This window comes from Condylura cristata, unplaced genomic scaffold, assembly GCF_000260355.1.
Source record: "Condylura cristata isolate star-nosed mole 26May11 unplaced genomic scaffold, ConCri1.0 scaffold00022, whole genome shotgun sequence".
Classification (NCBI taxonomy): domain Eukaryota; kingdom Metazoa; phylum Chordata; class Mammalia; order Eulipotyphla; family Talpidae; genus Condylura; species Condylura cristata.
In genome coordinates, this window is record NW_004567123.1 from 23,276,321 (window position 1) to 23,293,890 (window position 17,570).

The 17,570-nt window shown below is 36.1% G+C and overlaps 1 protein-coding gene across 2 annotated transcripts in view; it reads right to left on the reverse strand.

Annotated features, from left to right (window-relative positions):
• The window catches only part of RNF24 (ring finger protein 24), a 41,152-nt gene that overhangs the window by 12,947 nt on the left and 10,635 nt on the right, over positions 1-17,570 (reverse strand). For both annotated transcript variants that reach the window (XM_004687370.2, XM_012728233.1), the window contains 3 exons: positions 6,831-6,980; positions 5,172-5,214; positions 3,087-3,128 (listed from right to left, as the gene is read on the reverse strand). In XM_004687370.2, the coding sequence (XP_004687427.1) occupies positions 3,087-3,128; positions 5,172-5,214; positions 6,831-6,973 (228 nt within the window). In that variant the 5' untranslated portion in view covers positions 6,974-6,980. The remainder of the gene's footprint in view (positions 1-3,086; positions 3,129-5,171; positions 5,215-6,830; positions 6,981-17,570) is intronic.

Below are 17,570 nucleotides of genomic sequence, written 5' to 3' on the forward strand. Positions count from 1 at the left end.
AAATTATCCAACCTGAAAAACAGAGACAAAAAAAAAAAAGTGGGGGGGGGGGGAGGATGGATGCTCAATGATCTCTGAAAAAACAAAAAAGGGTCTTCTAGTACTCATGCCATTACAGTCCTAGAGTTCTTCGAAGAAAGTACAGTGCAGAAAAAAAATTTGAGGAAACAAATTGGGAGGCTGAAAACCTCCCAAGCTTGGTGAAAGACAAGCCTACATATTTATGAAGATGTGTAAGTCTCAAACAAGGTAATCCATGCCCAGACATACTCAAAAACTAAATCTAAAGACTAAGAAACTACCCAGAGAAAAATGATGCACTACTGTGAGGAAATCAATGATTCAAACAATTGAGAACTCCTCCTCAGACACCATGGAGGCCAGAAGGAAGTAACACAATGTTTTAAAAGTGTTGAAAGAAAAGAATTGTCAACCCCGGGTAAAATAGTCTCACGTGTTGAATATCTAAATATCACCTTCTTAGCTTCACTATTCTTAGTGTTGTTCAATTCCTTGTCTGATAGAAAAGACTAAATAAAAATGGGCCCTCCCTGGTGGCACAGCGGGTTAAAGCACAGCACTGAGAAGCTAAAGCCACTTCCGCATGAGTTCTATTCCCGCCTGCCCCGGAGGTGACCACATGGTGCGGCAGACCTCTCCTGACCTGCCCACTGCTCCCCTCAGCAGTGTACTTCATCGATCTGCCTGTTCTGTCCCACACTCTGTCTCTGGTGAAGCCTCTCACCGCCCCTGAGCCTCTGGCCTGTACCCCAATTCTATGTACAAATAAATAAACCTTTAAAAAAAAATGATGTAGACAGTTACATCATTGTCTATTGTCTGGTAAACTGGGGTGGGTGGGTGGTGGTGGTGGTTTCTGTGCTACTGAGTCTGCAAGGTCTCAGGAAGGCTGCTGTAGGGAGAGAAGCCTCGTGTGATCGTGTACTTCTGGATCCCTAAGGCCCTTTCAGTGTACACTCCAGATGACACACAACAAGCACCCTATGCACACTCTAGTGTGACTTTCAGGTGTATCATCAATTTTATTAGACTGTTAAGAGCAGAAATGAGTACTTTATGCTTCTTGGTATTCCATGATCTAATACAGTATCTGTTCTATCTGTTCAATTAGTTAAAAATTAACGTATACACACGTGTGTGTGTATATATATATATATATACACACATAATATATATATCTTTTCCTTTTCTTTCCTCATTGTGATCATTATGTATCTTTACCTAGTAAAAACACGTTGCATTATGCATATAAATCCATGACCAATGTGGTATTTATTTTAGTTTACATATGTGATTATCACACATGTATCATTTTGCAACTTGCCTGTTTCAAGTTCCATTATGGTTCTACCAAGACTGATGTATGTATAGAGAAGGCTTGTTTCTAATTTTGTGTAAGTATCTAATATAGTGTAAATCATTGTATCAGGCAGGTTTCCTTTCTTTCTTCCTTCCCTCCCTTTTGGGAGGATAACCTTGTAGTCTATCACATTTTATTTGTTATACTACTAATGGACATTTAGTTTGTCAATAATTTTTCACAATAGTAGTCATCTACTAATAACAATATACATATTGAAATTCTATGTGCTTACATAGGACCAAGCTACATATCACTATATAATTAGGCTATGGTGATACACACACACAGACACACACTCATAGTTTGACACAACAGTTTCAGTATCAAGAAATACAACTGAAAAGCACCGAGTGAACTGAAACAAACAGATTCATATGATGGCTTCTAGAAGTAAGGAATAGAGTGAGGTTTTCCTAGATTTAGCTTCACATAACAGGGATCTGTAGTTTGATCACTCAGCCAGACTAGAAATGGTAGGTGCAAATGAGAAACTGATACATAATGATACAATACAACACACTTATTCAGGATAAAGATTCTAAACTAATGAGCCACACTAATAAAGAAACTTCAATCCCTGATGAAGCTGGTTATTGAACATTGCTAATGTATGTCAGAGTTTAATCTTTTAATTTATCGCCATCAAAAAGGCTTCTGAATAAAAAGGGATTACCCTCTACAACTTCATATAAATTTGGGCCATGTACCAAAATTAACTGTTGGGAAAATTTAAAAATCAAATATTAATTGGTGTATGGCCCTAGTACCAGGATATATCCAAACTGTTGTAACATACCAGCTTTTGGTAAAAAAATATGCAGAAAAAGAAGAGGGACAGTAGATGATTTCTACAATTATATAGATCATTATTTTAACTAGTATTCAAATAATTTCACAAACTAACTTTCTTTGAAGAGACTGGCATATAGCTCCATCACAGTTAGACTATATAAAACACAGACATGATGTTCAACTTTTCTAGTCTTTGCTTTAAATACAATTCAAAATTTAAAAAGGGAGGATGAGCAAGCACTAAGATTTAAAAAATAAGAAATTGTGAACATTTGCAAAGGTATAAGGAATAGAATTAATTTCTTAATAAGAAATAATTGTTATAGACTGTGTTTTAAGGTGTGTAGTAGGATAAACACAATTCTGGATTTATTATACAAAGCATAATGACATGGTGACAATTGTGAACCAATGATGCAATCTTATAGTGAACATCAAGGAGTCAAACCTCCCTGTATATTCTTCCCTATTTCATTCTTCTGTCTCACACCTCTCCAAACCTGTAACTCTATAAAGCAACCACTGACTTTTCTGTGGTACTGACAAGAAGGGAACGACTGGGAACATTTTTAAGGGTGAAACTGGTGTAAATTCATCTTAAGTAAAAAAAGCTAATTACCTCATATATAGCATGGATGGCAAATAGCATCCTATTTCATACTGCTGTGAAACAAATTTCACCTCAGCACCATCTCTATTAAAAAGGGAATCATTTATTTAAGATACTTTCTAAAAGCTTTCACACAGTTGATTTCTATGTGACTTTATCCTCAAATAGTCTATTAAGCTGATCAAAAATAAGTCTTTTTTTTTTTAAACTTCTGAAAATTAAGATGTTTAAGGATACCACAGCATAGTGTTCTATTAGAAAATGGCTAAGAAAAGGTTAAAATGTTTACAGGTAACTTACCTCATGTAAATTCAGTTCTTTTACTTTCTCTTTTAATATAACCTGTAAGACAAAAGTATGTACTTATGTCCATATAGATACATACTAAAAAAAACTTCTCATTATACTCACAAATATTTTTCTTTTGTGTATATAGCTCATTTTCCCTCATATTCAATATTGGAGAGAATCTCTTATAGTTTGAGACAGAACATTTAAGCAACATTCTTTTAACTTGAGGAACGATGCAATAGTCTCCTGAAAAGCAATTTTAAAATCTCTTTGAGAACAGATTAAATTTTGTGAAAAGACATTTATACATGCCCATCAGGACTAAGTACAAAAAATGATGGGAAATAAATGAGGTCAGCTGTCTCATCATTCAGTAAACATGGCACTGGCTGATGGGACTGAGTTACTTGTAATTTACAAGAGACTAAAAAAAAGTTAGGTTGGTAAGTTTTGCTTACTATTTTAGATCATTATTATCAAAAACATTAGCTTTATTCAACATCATTTAAAAGGGCTTAAAATCCACCCAGATGCTATCCTAACCTGAATCTGAAGTCAACAGATTTTACTTGGTCTTCAAGAAGAGCTTAAAGAACACATTAGTGGAGATAAGTAAAAGGTCTAAGGGTCTGTGGCAATGATCCAAGCATCTGGATCAACTGAGACAAAAAGACCAAATGCCAGTTAAAAGGAATGCCCAGTGATAAGAGTGCAGATTACTACATAAAAAGGAAATTTCTGAGAACTAACTTACTAGAGTTATTTCATCTTAAAAGTGACATTTGGGGCCCTCCCTGGTGGCACAGTGGGTTGAAGCACAGCACTGAGAAGCTTGGGCCACTTCCGCATGGGTTCGATTCCCGCCTGCCCTGGGGGAGATCCACATGGCGTGGCAGACCTCTCCTGGCTCGCCTGCTGCTCCCCTCAGCAGTGTACTTTGTTGATCTGCCTGTTCTGCTCCCCGCTCTGTCTCTGGTGACTCCTCTCACCCTCCGCATCTCTAGCCTGTACCCCAGTTCTATATGAATAAATAAATAAATCTTTAAAAAAAAAAGTGACATTTGGGAAAAATCTTTTAAATTTTGAATCCTACATTCCTGAATCAAAAATGGTTTTGTGGGCAAGTCACACTTTCAGAAATCACAACCAGAAGTTATCATCCAGCTATGTAGGAATGTACTAAATTTTCTACTCAGTGTATTTCAAAGACCAAACTTACCATCTGCCTTGTGACTTGACTATCAGTTAGTGAGGCAGATTTTACTTTCTACTTATAGGTAAGGTTTATGGAGATTATGATAGAATTTATATAGAAAACTAGCACATGCACTTCTCTGTATGAACCTGTGAGACCTGTGGGCAAAAGCCTAGGGTTACCTACAAACATTAACGTGGGTATTTAAGAAACTCACTGGCGTCCAGATTTTAATAGGCATAGACAAAAGATGGGCAAAAGATGTAATCCTAAAACAGTGAACTGGTTCTCTAATGTCAGTATCAAAAAGGTTAAAGGCTCAAACTGAAGTTTGGAAAAAAAATCCTAAGGACACAGGAATAATTTCAGACTAAATTAGACTAAAAGAAAAGTAAGAAAAACAAATTCTACTTGGTCTTCAAGAAAAGTTATTAAAGAACAAATCAGAGAAAAACTATGCAAGGGCTATGGGTTAATGGCAGGATTGAAGCATCTGGACTTTTAGTGATGGGAAACGAACTAATATTTAAAGGGCTGTCTAAAGGGATGGAGACGAGAACATTATAACAGAACTAGTCGTCTTTCTACTGGAGGAGGTAAAATATTTATTTAACTGTATCTCTGCAATCCAGTAAGAGTTCATAGCAGTAATGTTAAGGACTGTTAGCTATAGCATTTCCCTTTAATAAAATGCGGGCTAAAGTTGCTTGTTAAATTGTATTTTATTACCTGAAATTTCTATGAATTCAAGGATACTTTAAGTGAAATTGATTTACTTTATACCGCAAACTGGCAAACAAAATGCTAAAATGAACACAAATCCAAGTGGAAATCTGAGTACTTATTTTTTGATTAGAAAAAAAAACATGATCAAAGTCAATCTGAAGTAAATTTCTCACCTGTTTGTAGGCATAAAATTCTTTATGTGCTTGATGTCTTAGCCTAAAAGACAGAATGAGCAATGTGATATTTGAGGTTTCCAAAATAGCAATTTGAAAAAAAAATTAAAATACTGTATTTTGATATTAATTTATATATGGCTTAAAATACAGAATTGTTATTGTGGAATATACCCAAATGACATACCTGTTTCCATTTATGACGTGTCTAGTGAACTATAAGGTGTTAGAAGATAAGTTCTAACACAAATGTAAGTTCTAGAGAAATCTCATTAAAACAAAATCTCAATACAACAAATTTATTAATGAGCTGATAATCCCTGTTTATATTTTAAATCATATAGCTAATTAAAAAATATATAGCTAATAATGAATAAAAACTTTGAGAGGACAAATATACTGACAATAGTGTAACTATGACCAAGTTCAATATTTAGGAGACTTGTAGCACGCCTGTAATGATTTGCTTAATTATTAAAAGGAATATAATGATATATTCCTTATTTCTTAAAACTTATTTCTTATTTCTTAAAAAACTTATTTCTTAAAAAAAATTTACCCAGAATAACAATTGACATATTACAGTAATAAAATCTACGAGTGAACAGTATATTTTAAAATGATTTTTAACTGTAAAAAAAGTTTCTTCTGACTGCTATAATTATTATATAAGTATTATTTCTTTGAGTAACACCAAAAAATCATTAAGCAACAAGCATGTCTTTGAGACAGACGAAGTAATTATATTTTGTAAGACTATCAGAAAAGATTTGTTTTTAAGGAAGAATGTAACTAACTATATACTAAAGTTATTCAAATCTATCAGTAAATGCTCCTAAATATTGGTGGCAATATTAAATTTTCACTGGAAGTTGTTGATGATGTTCATCTTAAATATAGTCATGTAACAGGCAAACATTTAAAAAGTATTAGATGTATAACTGTTTAAGAAAATTTAATTTTTTACTCTTTCACGCTATAAAGTTTGTTGAAGAGTACAAAAATTTTGATAGTCTCAGTTTTGGCTTTGAAAACTAGGCCCTTGTTCAAGAGAAAAATGCTTGTTTAAATACTTAGTCAATCTGTTGGCTAAGTCCAGTCCTCTCTCCCTGCGAGGTACCCTCTCCACTTGTCTGTACTGTGCCCCAGGGCCTGTTTATTGCATGTACCTGAGAATAGTTCGCTGCTTTAACCTTTCAAATGTTAAGTGTTTTATGTAAATAATTAGTTTGACAATAAATGGAAGCTTAAAATTTTCTTGAGAGACAAGGAACTTAGGTTAAAGACTTCACTTTTGTCTTGGACTTTGTTTTCTGACTCTTAGTGACATTAGCTAACAGTGATGCAACATCCCCTCATAAAGCAAAAGTGAAATCTGTTAAAGCAGATCCAGTTTGGGGACAATGACTTAAGTGTATCTGGATCAATGGCTACTAGGTTGAAAAACAAATGACAATTTTCTCCTACAGAGTAAAATACGTCAGCACTGAAGGATTCATGTTGGTTTAAAATGTATTTTATTGATTAATAATTCACAGGTTGAAATTTTAGAAGATTTGCTAATCATTATACTTACAAAGTTTTTTTTAATCTAAGGGCAGAAAGTTTATTATTGTTGTTGAACATATTTGGAAGTAATGTAGCATGAAAATTGATTACCTAATCAAATAGCAGCAGAATAGCAAACTAAGGATGAAGACAAATATAGCAGTGCCAAAAACCACAATGTATATGTTGAGAGGCAAATTCTGGAATCCAATATTAGGCATCCTGAAGTTGTAATGTGGGAAATCTGAGCTCATGGGTGAACTGTAGAGGAAGAATAGAAAAAAAATCAGGAGTAAAAATTAAGAACATAGCTAGTGTTACCTTTGTACATATACAGAGGCCAAATTTTTCTAAGGTTTAATATCATTTGAAGCAAACACAACAAAGGGTTATATTCTTGTCGTTCATTTATCATGCCACAAATAATTTATTCATTACCACTATGTACCTGGCACTATCCCAAAAGCTAACCCTGCTAAGAGGTTTTACAAGTTACATTCATTCACAAAAAGATACTTCACTGAAATTATGCCAGTACCCAATAAACATAAAATATCTCAACCTCAAAGAAGCGTATAAAACCAAAAAGACAAGTTTTAAGATTTTAAAAACAGTTTAATCTTGCAGTAATTACAATATGTTTACTGATGAAACTTTGGAAATAACTTGGATATCTCAAAAGGAGGTAATAATTGAATAACGTACTGCAATGTTACCATGTTAAGGTTATAAAAATCTATCTTTTCAATAAATTTAACATCGAGGGGATGTAAAGATTTGTGGGAAAAGCTAATCAGGATATAAAAGATGATCCTGATTTTTAGAGTTGAAAAAAGGCGGGTGAACATGCATAAATGTATGTATGGGTGTGGGGAAGAGGGGCAGAAATGCCCGAGAGTTAACACACAAAATGTTAACACTGCCGTGTGGTTTGCTAGTCAGTTTATTAGGTCAGGCCCTATGTTAAGCAATTTATTGGCATTATTTTACTTACTTCTCACATAAAATTTCCATAGGTAGGTACCATCATCTCTCCCCATTTTACAGAAGAGGATTCAGTTTAGACATTTTGATCACATAACCATGACTGACCCTGTATGTATGAGAACCAAAGCCTCTCCAGTTCCCAAACCAGTGCTATAGTCTTTTACATGTGGTGCCTTTTATCATGAGAAAATAACAAATACTGTTTAAACATAAAAAGATTCCTTCTGTTAATTTGTTTGGTAATATATACTAATTATTACGGTGAAAATTCCATGAATGGAGACTGCCCTCCTCTTTAGGTGATACAGTGGCTCGTGAAACCCTGCTAGAACTTACCTTGTCATTTTGATTTTTATATAATACAGAGCAACTGTCAGACTATTAAGACCATATACTGATAACTGAATTACACTTTACTGCCAAAATCAAAACCGAACTGGACCAAACCTAGTAACCAAACACCACTTATATTTTTATTTATACAAAGTAAATTAGAAATATCTCTCACAGAAAAATTTGGCTTGGTAAAAAAGCTCTCACTTTAGGAAACAAGAAATTAAATATGACTTGGAGGTCTATCTAGCAGAGAGGAAACAGGCAAAACAAAAAATGACATGGTGGGAAAAGGATAGATTTATGGTCAGCATTTCTGGATGCTTTCCCAGGATGTCACTAACTAGATTTAGTGCTTGGCCTATTTATAGCTCAGGTTTTTGTTTTTTTTTTTCACCTTTCAAATGGATAAAATGAGACCATAGATATTGAATTGTTTGAAACTAAGAGTTAAGAGCAAAATACAAGGTTTTAGTGTGTGTGTATGTATACATTTTGACAGATGGGGGGATAATATTAAATAAAAGTAGTAAAATAACATAAAAGAAGTCTCTGGCAAGGGAGCCCAAGGACTCTTCTGAATACTCTGCCAACCAAAATATTAGTCAGTAGGTTTAGCAATATATAAAAAGTATTTCATACCACGATCAAGTGGGGTTTTATCCTAGGATATAAACTGGTTTAATATTTCAAAACCAATCAGTGTAATTCACCATATTAAGTGGCTAAAATAATGAAGACAAAAAAAAAATCACTTTATTAACTTATAAAAAAGGCATTTGACAAAATTCAACATCTATTTATTATTAAAAGCTTCCAGAAATAAAACAACAGAAGTAAACTTCAGCATGATAAAAAGCACCTACACTAGACAAAACAAACAAAAGCAAATACCAGTGTTAAAATAAATGGAGGGAGTCAACTAGGAAGGGGAAAAGTGAACCAAAGAAAACTGTATCAGTAAAATCTAGGAAGGAAAAAAGGAATACGGGTAGGTAGTTGTAAGAAAGCAAAAGAACCACAAAATAAAATGGTAAGAACAAGGTCTAAATTTAATTATGAGAAAAATGGATGATTTAAATCCCCCTATATTAAAGGAGCCTCTAGCCTTAAGAGTACATAAAACAATATTCAGTATATGCTGTTTATGCAAAAACCAACAAACACTTCAAACAATTTTAAGAAACCTTAAATGAATGGGGATTAAAAAATACAGCAAGCAAATATTATCAGAGAAAGTAGTAATGCCAAACTTCAAAATAAGAAATGAAGGGGTGGGGCCTCCCTGGTGGCACAAGGGATTACATCTCAGCACGATGAAACAATCTGCAGCCACTACAGCACAAGTTTGACCCCTGGCCAGGGAGCTGGCCCACATGGCACAACAGGCCTCTCCTGTCCCACCCACTGCTTCCCTCAGCTGTCTATTTCAGTGGATCTGCCTGTTCTGCTCCCTGCTCTCTCTGGTGAATCCTTTTATCCCTCCTTTCCCTGCACCTCTGGCCTATACCCCAACTCTTGTATGCATAAAGTTTATGAAAAAAGTCAAGTCAAATATATAAAACTAAGTATATTTTAACAGGAAACTGAAGAAAACATGAAAACACAGAATTAGAAACACAGAATTTGGTGAAAACATAGTTATGGTGTACTTAGAGTCTAACGCACCTCTAACAGATCAGGAGAGAAGAAAAGGGAGGACAGAGACAGACAGGGTGCGGGAGGGAGGGAAAGAGGAAGAAGAAGAAGAACTAACAGAACAAAGCCATTAACAAATAATAAATACATATTTGGAACATTTTGTCTTATAGAGAAAATGCATTCTTTTCAAATAATACAAAGTACCCTCATTTTACATAAACTGCTATGTCACAAAGGACATTTAAAAGAGTATAATTCTTTTTTTCCCAAAGACTTATTTATTTATGCATACAAGAACTGGGTGTAGTTCAGAGGTATGGGGGATAAGAGAAATCACCAGAGACAGAGTGGGAAGCAGAGCAAGTGGATCCAGTGAATTCCACTGTTGAGGGGAGCAGCAGGTGAGACAGGAGAGGTCTGCTGTGTCATGTGGGTCAGCTCCCTGGCTGGGGATTGAACTCATGCTTCAGTGGCTGGCACTAGCTTGAGAGTGCTGAGACCACCAAGGAGGCCCAATAAAAGAATATAAAGCTTACAGGCCACATTTTGTAACCGCAATGCAATAAGATAAAAATTAAAAGGTAAACAAAAGAAAATTAACTAGTTGAAAATTCAAAAATATAATCTTAGAAATGATTTGGATTTTGATAGTCAAAACAAGTCACAGGCCATTTATAAATTAATCACATTGCAAAGAAAAGCCTTTCATTTAGAAAAATTATCTTCAATATATTATCAACCTAAAAGCAATTATGAAAAAAAGACAAAATAATTCACTTTAGAGGTCGAGAAAAGAACAGATCAAATTAAAAAAATGAGGAATTAAATAAAGGTCAAACAAAAATAGATTAATCTATTAAAAATAGATTAAAACAAAATCCAGAGAGGAGGTTATCAACTAACCAACCAAATACTAAGAATGGGAAATAGATAAAAACTACTGGTATACATAGATTAGGAAAAAAGAGAACTTAAACCTAAAATAAAACACATGGTTTTGTAAGAGTATAAAGAACCAAAACTGCCTGAAGGAATTCTGGAAATACAGAACTCTGTTTTTGCAAAAAAGGTCCCAAAGTCTGAAGTCCATCCATATACCGTTAGAGATAATTTTTGCCCTGTATAAACTGATTGAGAGTAGGGGAAAAATAGGTTTCCCAACTCATTAAAAGAGTTAAATATAACCCTGAAACCAAAACCAAAACTATCCAGTAGAGTTTAAAACTAAAGGCCTAAGTACTAATAAATCTGGTCTTGTGAATGTGTTGTTTGGTTTGTAAATTTTTAGAAGTGAGCTCAAATTAAAATTTTGGAGGTTTAATATAGAATTTACAATTTCCAGTTTTACATGGAAAAAGCTGAGATCTTTTTTTTTTTTTTAAAGATTTATTTATTCATACAGAACTGGGGTACAGGCCAGAGATGCAGAGGGTGAGAGGCTTCACCAGAGACAGAGTGGGAAGCAGAATAGGCAGATCGACGAAGTACACTGCTGAGGGGAGCAGCGGGCGGGTCAGGAGAGGTCTGCCACGCCATGTGGTCACCTCCGGGGCAGGTGGGAATCGAACTCATGCAGAAGCGGCTTTAGCTTCTCAGTGCTGTGCTTTAACCTGCTGCGCCACCAGGGAGGGCCAAAAGCTGAGATCTTTTAACTCTGGGTTTCATTACTATGTGGCAGTAACTGCTTGGAGTTCAGTGACGCTGGGGCCTGCCAGGCTGCCATGTTTTTGCAGAAGAGGAGTCTTCTAGAGTAGTATGAGAGCTCACCTGGACCTAGGTCAGCATGTTCTCGTTTGTCATTTTCCACTACTCCCTAACTCTGAACCAAACACTGGAGGTCACACATATATACATATATACACCTATATCTACACACATATATGTATATATATTCTTTTGTATATTTTCAATTTAAAGTAAAAAAAAATGAAGTATTTAACCAATATTTCTCATTTGCACATACCAGCTGGCACAGAGACAATGCTATTACAGGATCAGAAGGGGGGAGGTGTTAGAAGTCCATCTGTATAGAAGTGTATATTTTTATATATATAAAATTAAGCATATCCAGAGTGTACCAGTGAATGTCAAAGACTCAGATCCCTTCAAAAGCACCCCTATACTAGAGAAAAATACCTAAAATTTAGCTGAGAAAGACTTCTTAAAATCACTCATGTTCCTTTCTCTAACTCTAAACTTGCCAAAGTCACTCTGATTTTAACTGTTTTTCCCACATGACATACCTAAGAGTATAAACATTTTTCTCATAACTAGTCAAAGTTTGAATTCATCTGAAAATTCTCTTCTTATACGTTTGTAAATTAGCAGTCCAATGAGCTTTGGTTAATGCACACTTTTCCTAGGCCTAGTTGTCCGTGAGGAAGGTTATGGTTGCATTTCTGTATGTGGACCCTTGCCCTGGAAAGCGGCACCCGGGTACACGCTGGGTGTACTAAACAAGTTTTGTGCCTAACCACCTAAGCTGGCACTTCTAGATGATGCCCCCTTACTTCCTTTAAAGTCTTTACCACGTACACTTCAGAAGTTTCCTGTTTTCCCAGTCTTTTATAGTCTTTTCTGGTACTTGGCTATTGGAAATTCTTCCAGGATACCAAGATTCAAAAACTTTTTATCTTCAAAAAGCAGGTATCTGGGCATGATAGTTGGCTGGAATCCTGTATACATGTTTGTAAATGCATTTTTCTCTCTATTGTTTGAGTTATAAGTCTGAGGGGATGCTTATCTTTTATTCTCTAGAGGTCTGTTTTTCTTTCTTTCCAGTTTTATCTTCTCAAAGAACTAACTATTAGTTTTACTGACCTTTTGTATAGTCTGTGATTTCTATTCAGTTATTTAATTTTAATTTTTATTATTATTTTTTTTTTTACCAAATTTGGGTCTTATTTGTTTATTTTCTAAAGTTGCTTTTATAACAATTATTTTCCCTCTTTAAACCATTTTTGCTATAGTCTGTTAACTGATAACTTGTACCCTTGTTTTCACTGGGGTATTTTTTAATGTTTGTTTTAATGTCTTTTGGTTTTCATTTTATTTATTTATACATGCATACAAGAACTGGAGTACAAGCCAGAGGTGCAGGGGGTGAGAGGATTCACCAAACACATAGTAGGTTGCAGAACAGGTACATGTACTGAAATACATTGCAGAGGGGAACAGCAGGTGAGACAGGAGAGGTCCGCTGCACCATGCGGGTCACACCCTGGCTGGGGAAAGAACTTGTGCTGCTGCAGTGGCTGGTGCTAAGACTTAATCCCTTATGCCACAAGGGAGGCTCCAGTTTTTGTTTTTTTTTTTTTAAGTCTTTGTGTCTGTTCAGTCCTATTATAGACAATTAAATTCTTTTAGATATTTGGGCTTTTAAGTGTTTTTTTCTATTGCTACTGTTTTGTTTGGATTTGTGCTTAGCTATTCTCTTTACTGGTGTTGTTAACATCCCAAAATCAAACCTGAGGTGCTATTTTAAATTTATTTGCCATAATTGGAGCTTGTCTTTACATATATTTTATTATTATTATTGTTATTTTTAAATTTTTATTTATTTATTCAAAAAGAACTGGGGTACGGGCCAGAGATGCGGAGGGTGAGAGGATTCACCAGAGACAGAGTGGGGAGCAGAACAGGCAGATCGACAAAGTACACTGCTGAGGGGAGCAGCGGGCGGGCCAGGAGAGGCCTGCCACACCATGTGGTCTCCTCCGGGGCAGGTGGGAATCGAACCCATGCGGAAGTGGCCCCAGCTTCTCAGTGTAGTGCTCCAACCTGCTGCGCCACCAGGGAGGGCCCTATTATTGTTATTTTTTAAAGATTTAGGTATTTATGCACACAGAACTGGGTTACTAGCCAGAGATGCAGGAGTGGTGAGAGGATTCACAAGAGACAGAGTGGGGAGCAGAACAGGCACAGTGACTGAAATACACTGCTGAGGGGAGCAGCAGGCATGTCAGGAGAGGTCTGCCACACCATGTGGTCATCTCTGGGGCCAGGGATTGAACTTGCACTGAAGTGCTGCGTCCTAACCCACTGCGCCACCAGGGAGGGCCTCTTCATATATTTTTAAAAACTTCATATGCTTATGATTCTGGTGAATCTATTTTTTTTTCTACCACATTCCCAGTAATTATGCTGTCAGTTCCATAGACTTTTCTCCATTTTTGTATAATGATAAGATCTCTATTTTTAATTTAAATCATTCCATGAGTTCTTTGTAAGACTTTACTTTTATGGTAAGGTATTAAAATTTGATGTCTCATACCCCCTCTGATCTCTATCTCAGGCATAGCCATATAATCATTATAAGGTCGCAGATAATCTGCTTACTAGCATTTAACCATTCACTTCTTTTTTTTTTTTTTTTCTGAGTGAGAATGGTTTCTAAGCAAAATGTGATTTTAAGTGAGGGATTTATATATGTATGTTCTCTCTTTGTTGTAGGTGGGCAGCTTTCTCTGGGAGGAGACTAAGTGTTTACTATAAAGAGACTAGATATTGATCTTAATCTCTTCATTGCTTCTGCTTTTTTATTTTATTTTATTTATTTTAATTTTTTTATTACAAAAGTTTAGTTTTACATCATTTTGTACATTTTTTTTTCCATCTCAATTGTAATCCCCGCGGGTTTCCCATCACCAAGTCACCCGTGTGCCATCACCATAATCCCGTGCATTTCCCTTCCCCCTCCCCCCGTTTTTGATCCTATTTCCCACTCCACCCCCACAAAATGTCTCTGGTATATGGTTGTTCATTATTTTTGTTATTTTCTCGCCTAGTCCATTATACTCCTGCTATGAGTGAAACCATCCGGTGTTTTTCTTTCTCTTTCTGGCTTATCTCACTAAGCATGATCTTTTCCAGCTCCATCCAAGTTGCTGAGGGGAGCAGCGGGCAGGCGGGTCAGGAGAGGTCTGCCTCGCCATGTGGTCGCCTGCAGAATCGAACTCATGCGGAAGTGGCTTTAGTTTCTTAGTACAGAGCTTTAACCCGCTGTGCCACCTGGGAGGGCCTTATTAGGTTAACTTTTTGAGGGTGAAGGGATGGAGCAGAACCCCCAGCTAACCTTGGATATGTGCCAAAAGGGAAGAAATTTCTAGTAGTTATTAACCACTAAGATTTTTAGGTTTTTTTGTTACTATGCTATAACCTAGCCTATCTTGACAAGAAAGTTGAAACTCATATAGGAATACACTATGTCATAAAGTTGACATTACCTATTAGTGGGTGAAGTAACTCTTACATATTATTAGTGAAATTGGCAGTTAGTACAAAAGTGAGCCTGTATGAGAGCAACTTAGCAAAATTATTCATGAACTTACTCACTGACACAGTAATTCCACATTCAGCAATTTACATTTCAAATGTGCTTGTGGGTGTATGCAAAGACTCATATATATTGACAGCAGGTTCTTCTTCCCAGTCTTGTTTATAATAGCAAAACGTTGCAAGTAACCTAAATATGTAACTGGTTAAATTACAGTGTACCAGTATAATCTAATATTTAGCAGTTGTTTAAAAAATGTTGTAGATCTATATATGTGCTGATTTGGCAGTTTCCATGTTACTATTGCTAATGACACATCACCATTAATGTAAAGAGAGAAGCTAACTTTGAATATGTCTACGTTTCAAGAAGGTGGGCCTCCCAAGTGGTGCAGGGGTTAAGGATTAGTACTATCAACTACCACTAGCCACTGAGACAAGATTTCGACCCCCAGCCAGGGAGTTGACTTACATGGTGCAGCAGACTTCTCCCCACTTGTCCATTGCTCCCCTCAGCACTGTATTTCATGAAGTCAAGTCCACCTATTCTGCTCTCCACTCTGTCTCTGGTGAATCCTCTCACTTCCCACACCTTTGGCCTATACCCCAGTTCCTGTATGTGTAAGTAAATAAAAATAAATCTTTTTTTTTTTTTTAAAGATTTATTTATTTGTGCATACAGAACTGGGGTACAGGCCAGAGGCTCAGGGGCGGTGAGAGGCTTCACCAGAGACAGAGTGGGGAACAGAACAGGCAGATCGATGAAGTACACTGCTGAGGGGAGCAGCGGGCGGGTCAGGAGAGGTCTGCCACGCCATGTGGTCACCTCCGGGGCAGGTCGGGAATTGAACTCATGCGGAAGAGGCTTTAGATTCTCAGTGCTGTGCTTTAACCCACTGCGCCACCAGGGAGGGCCTAAAAATAAATCTTTTAGGAAAAAAGTATCTAGAAGTATAAAAAGTATCTAGATGCACAAAAAAGTTGTACCAGTGATTGCCACGACAGGGCTGGGACTGATTTTTCACTGAATACCTGTTTATATTTTACATTTTATAGAATATGTACATGATACTTATTAAAGAGAATAAAACAAAAATTTAACTGTAAGTGTAAACTGGGAAAAGATTCCCTAATTGTTTGTAAAGATTTATAAGGCTTTTACAAATTTGATTCTTACTTTTTTAAAATAAATATTTATTTATTTATGCATACAGAATTGGGGTACAGGCCAGAGGTACAGGGGCGGTGAGAGGATTCATCAGAGACAGAGTGGGGAGCAGAATGGCAGTACACTGCTGAGGGGAGCAGCGGGCGGGTCAGGAGAGGTCTGCTGTGCCATGTGGGTTACCTCTGGGGTGGGGATTGTACTCATGCTGAAGTGGCTTTAGCTTCTTAGTGCTGTGCTTTTAACCTGTGTGCCACTAGGGAGGGCCCTGATTCTTAATTTTAAGTAAGAAAACCCTGATATTTTTGGAACAGATTTAATGAGGAAATATTCATATGGATTATTTGATATTTCAGAAATATTCTATGATACCTGTCTTATATCACTATTTGCCTAGGTACTTATCTACTGATGATTTTAAATCCTCCTTCACAACTATACATAATTCTTCTCTGAGGATCTTGAATAATATTATTAGAGAGAATAATGCTGGGTCTAGGTGATAACCAAGAAAACATCTTAAAATAAAAAAGTCAGAAGAGTCACTATTTTTATATTACCTGACAATCCTTGAAATGGAAACCTCCAACCAGCCACACCTCAGCAGTCAGGGTAAGCTGGCAGAGTACCTGGTCTCATATTTATGAAAAGAAGGTAACTACGATGTAGCAAAGATAAGTTGTTCTTGTGTTGACTTTCTACTGTCCATAACAAGAATACTAGGAGAGCACCTTATTAAAAGAGATAAACTACCTTCACAATAACTCTGATGTTATTCAGTTATAAATTCAGTAACTCTGAAATATTCCATTATAGATTATCACACCTTAGTTGTGAAAGAAAAAGTCATTCACATTTTGCTGTATTCAGTTTCATTTGAATACTCATTAAAAAAATAGATTAATTCAATTCCTTTTATTTTGATTCAAATTCGTTATCTTCCATTAAGAATATAACAGTCTAGACCTATTTGGCAGTTTCTCACATAAAATACATTTTCGGGTAACCCCAAACACCTCTAGTTGATGAGGTAAAGGTTTTTCTTACTGAATACTGCTATTAAAAGTGGTAGAAATGACAGAATTAAGAAAGTCACCATTTTTGCCACAAGGGATAAAGGAATTGATAATGATAGAGCATTTCATTGTGAAGGGGGTAGACCTGAGGTTTATATTCAGGTCTGTGAGGACACTTTCTCTGTTGGTGTGGTTTCTCATCTTGGTATCTCCCAATGACTCATTTCTTTCTCCTCCAGGAAGCTGTGTGGAGACACTCAGTGGCTGGTTCTTTGGGAAGTACATTTATTACTGATATAGAGAGCTTCACCCTTAGTGTTATACTCTGATCACCAGAGTGAGTTAGCCAAATATAGGTCTCTGGATGTGATGTATTAATAGGTATCTCTTGAGCTTTTTTTTTTTTGTTGTTCAAGATGCTATTATTTCTTTTTT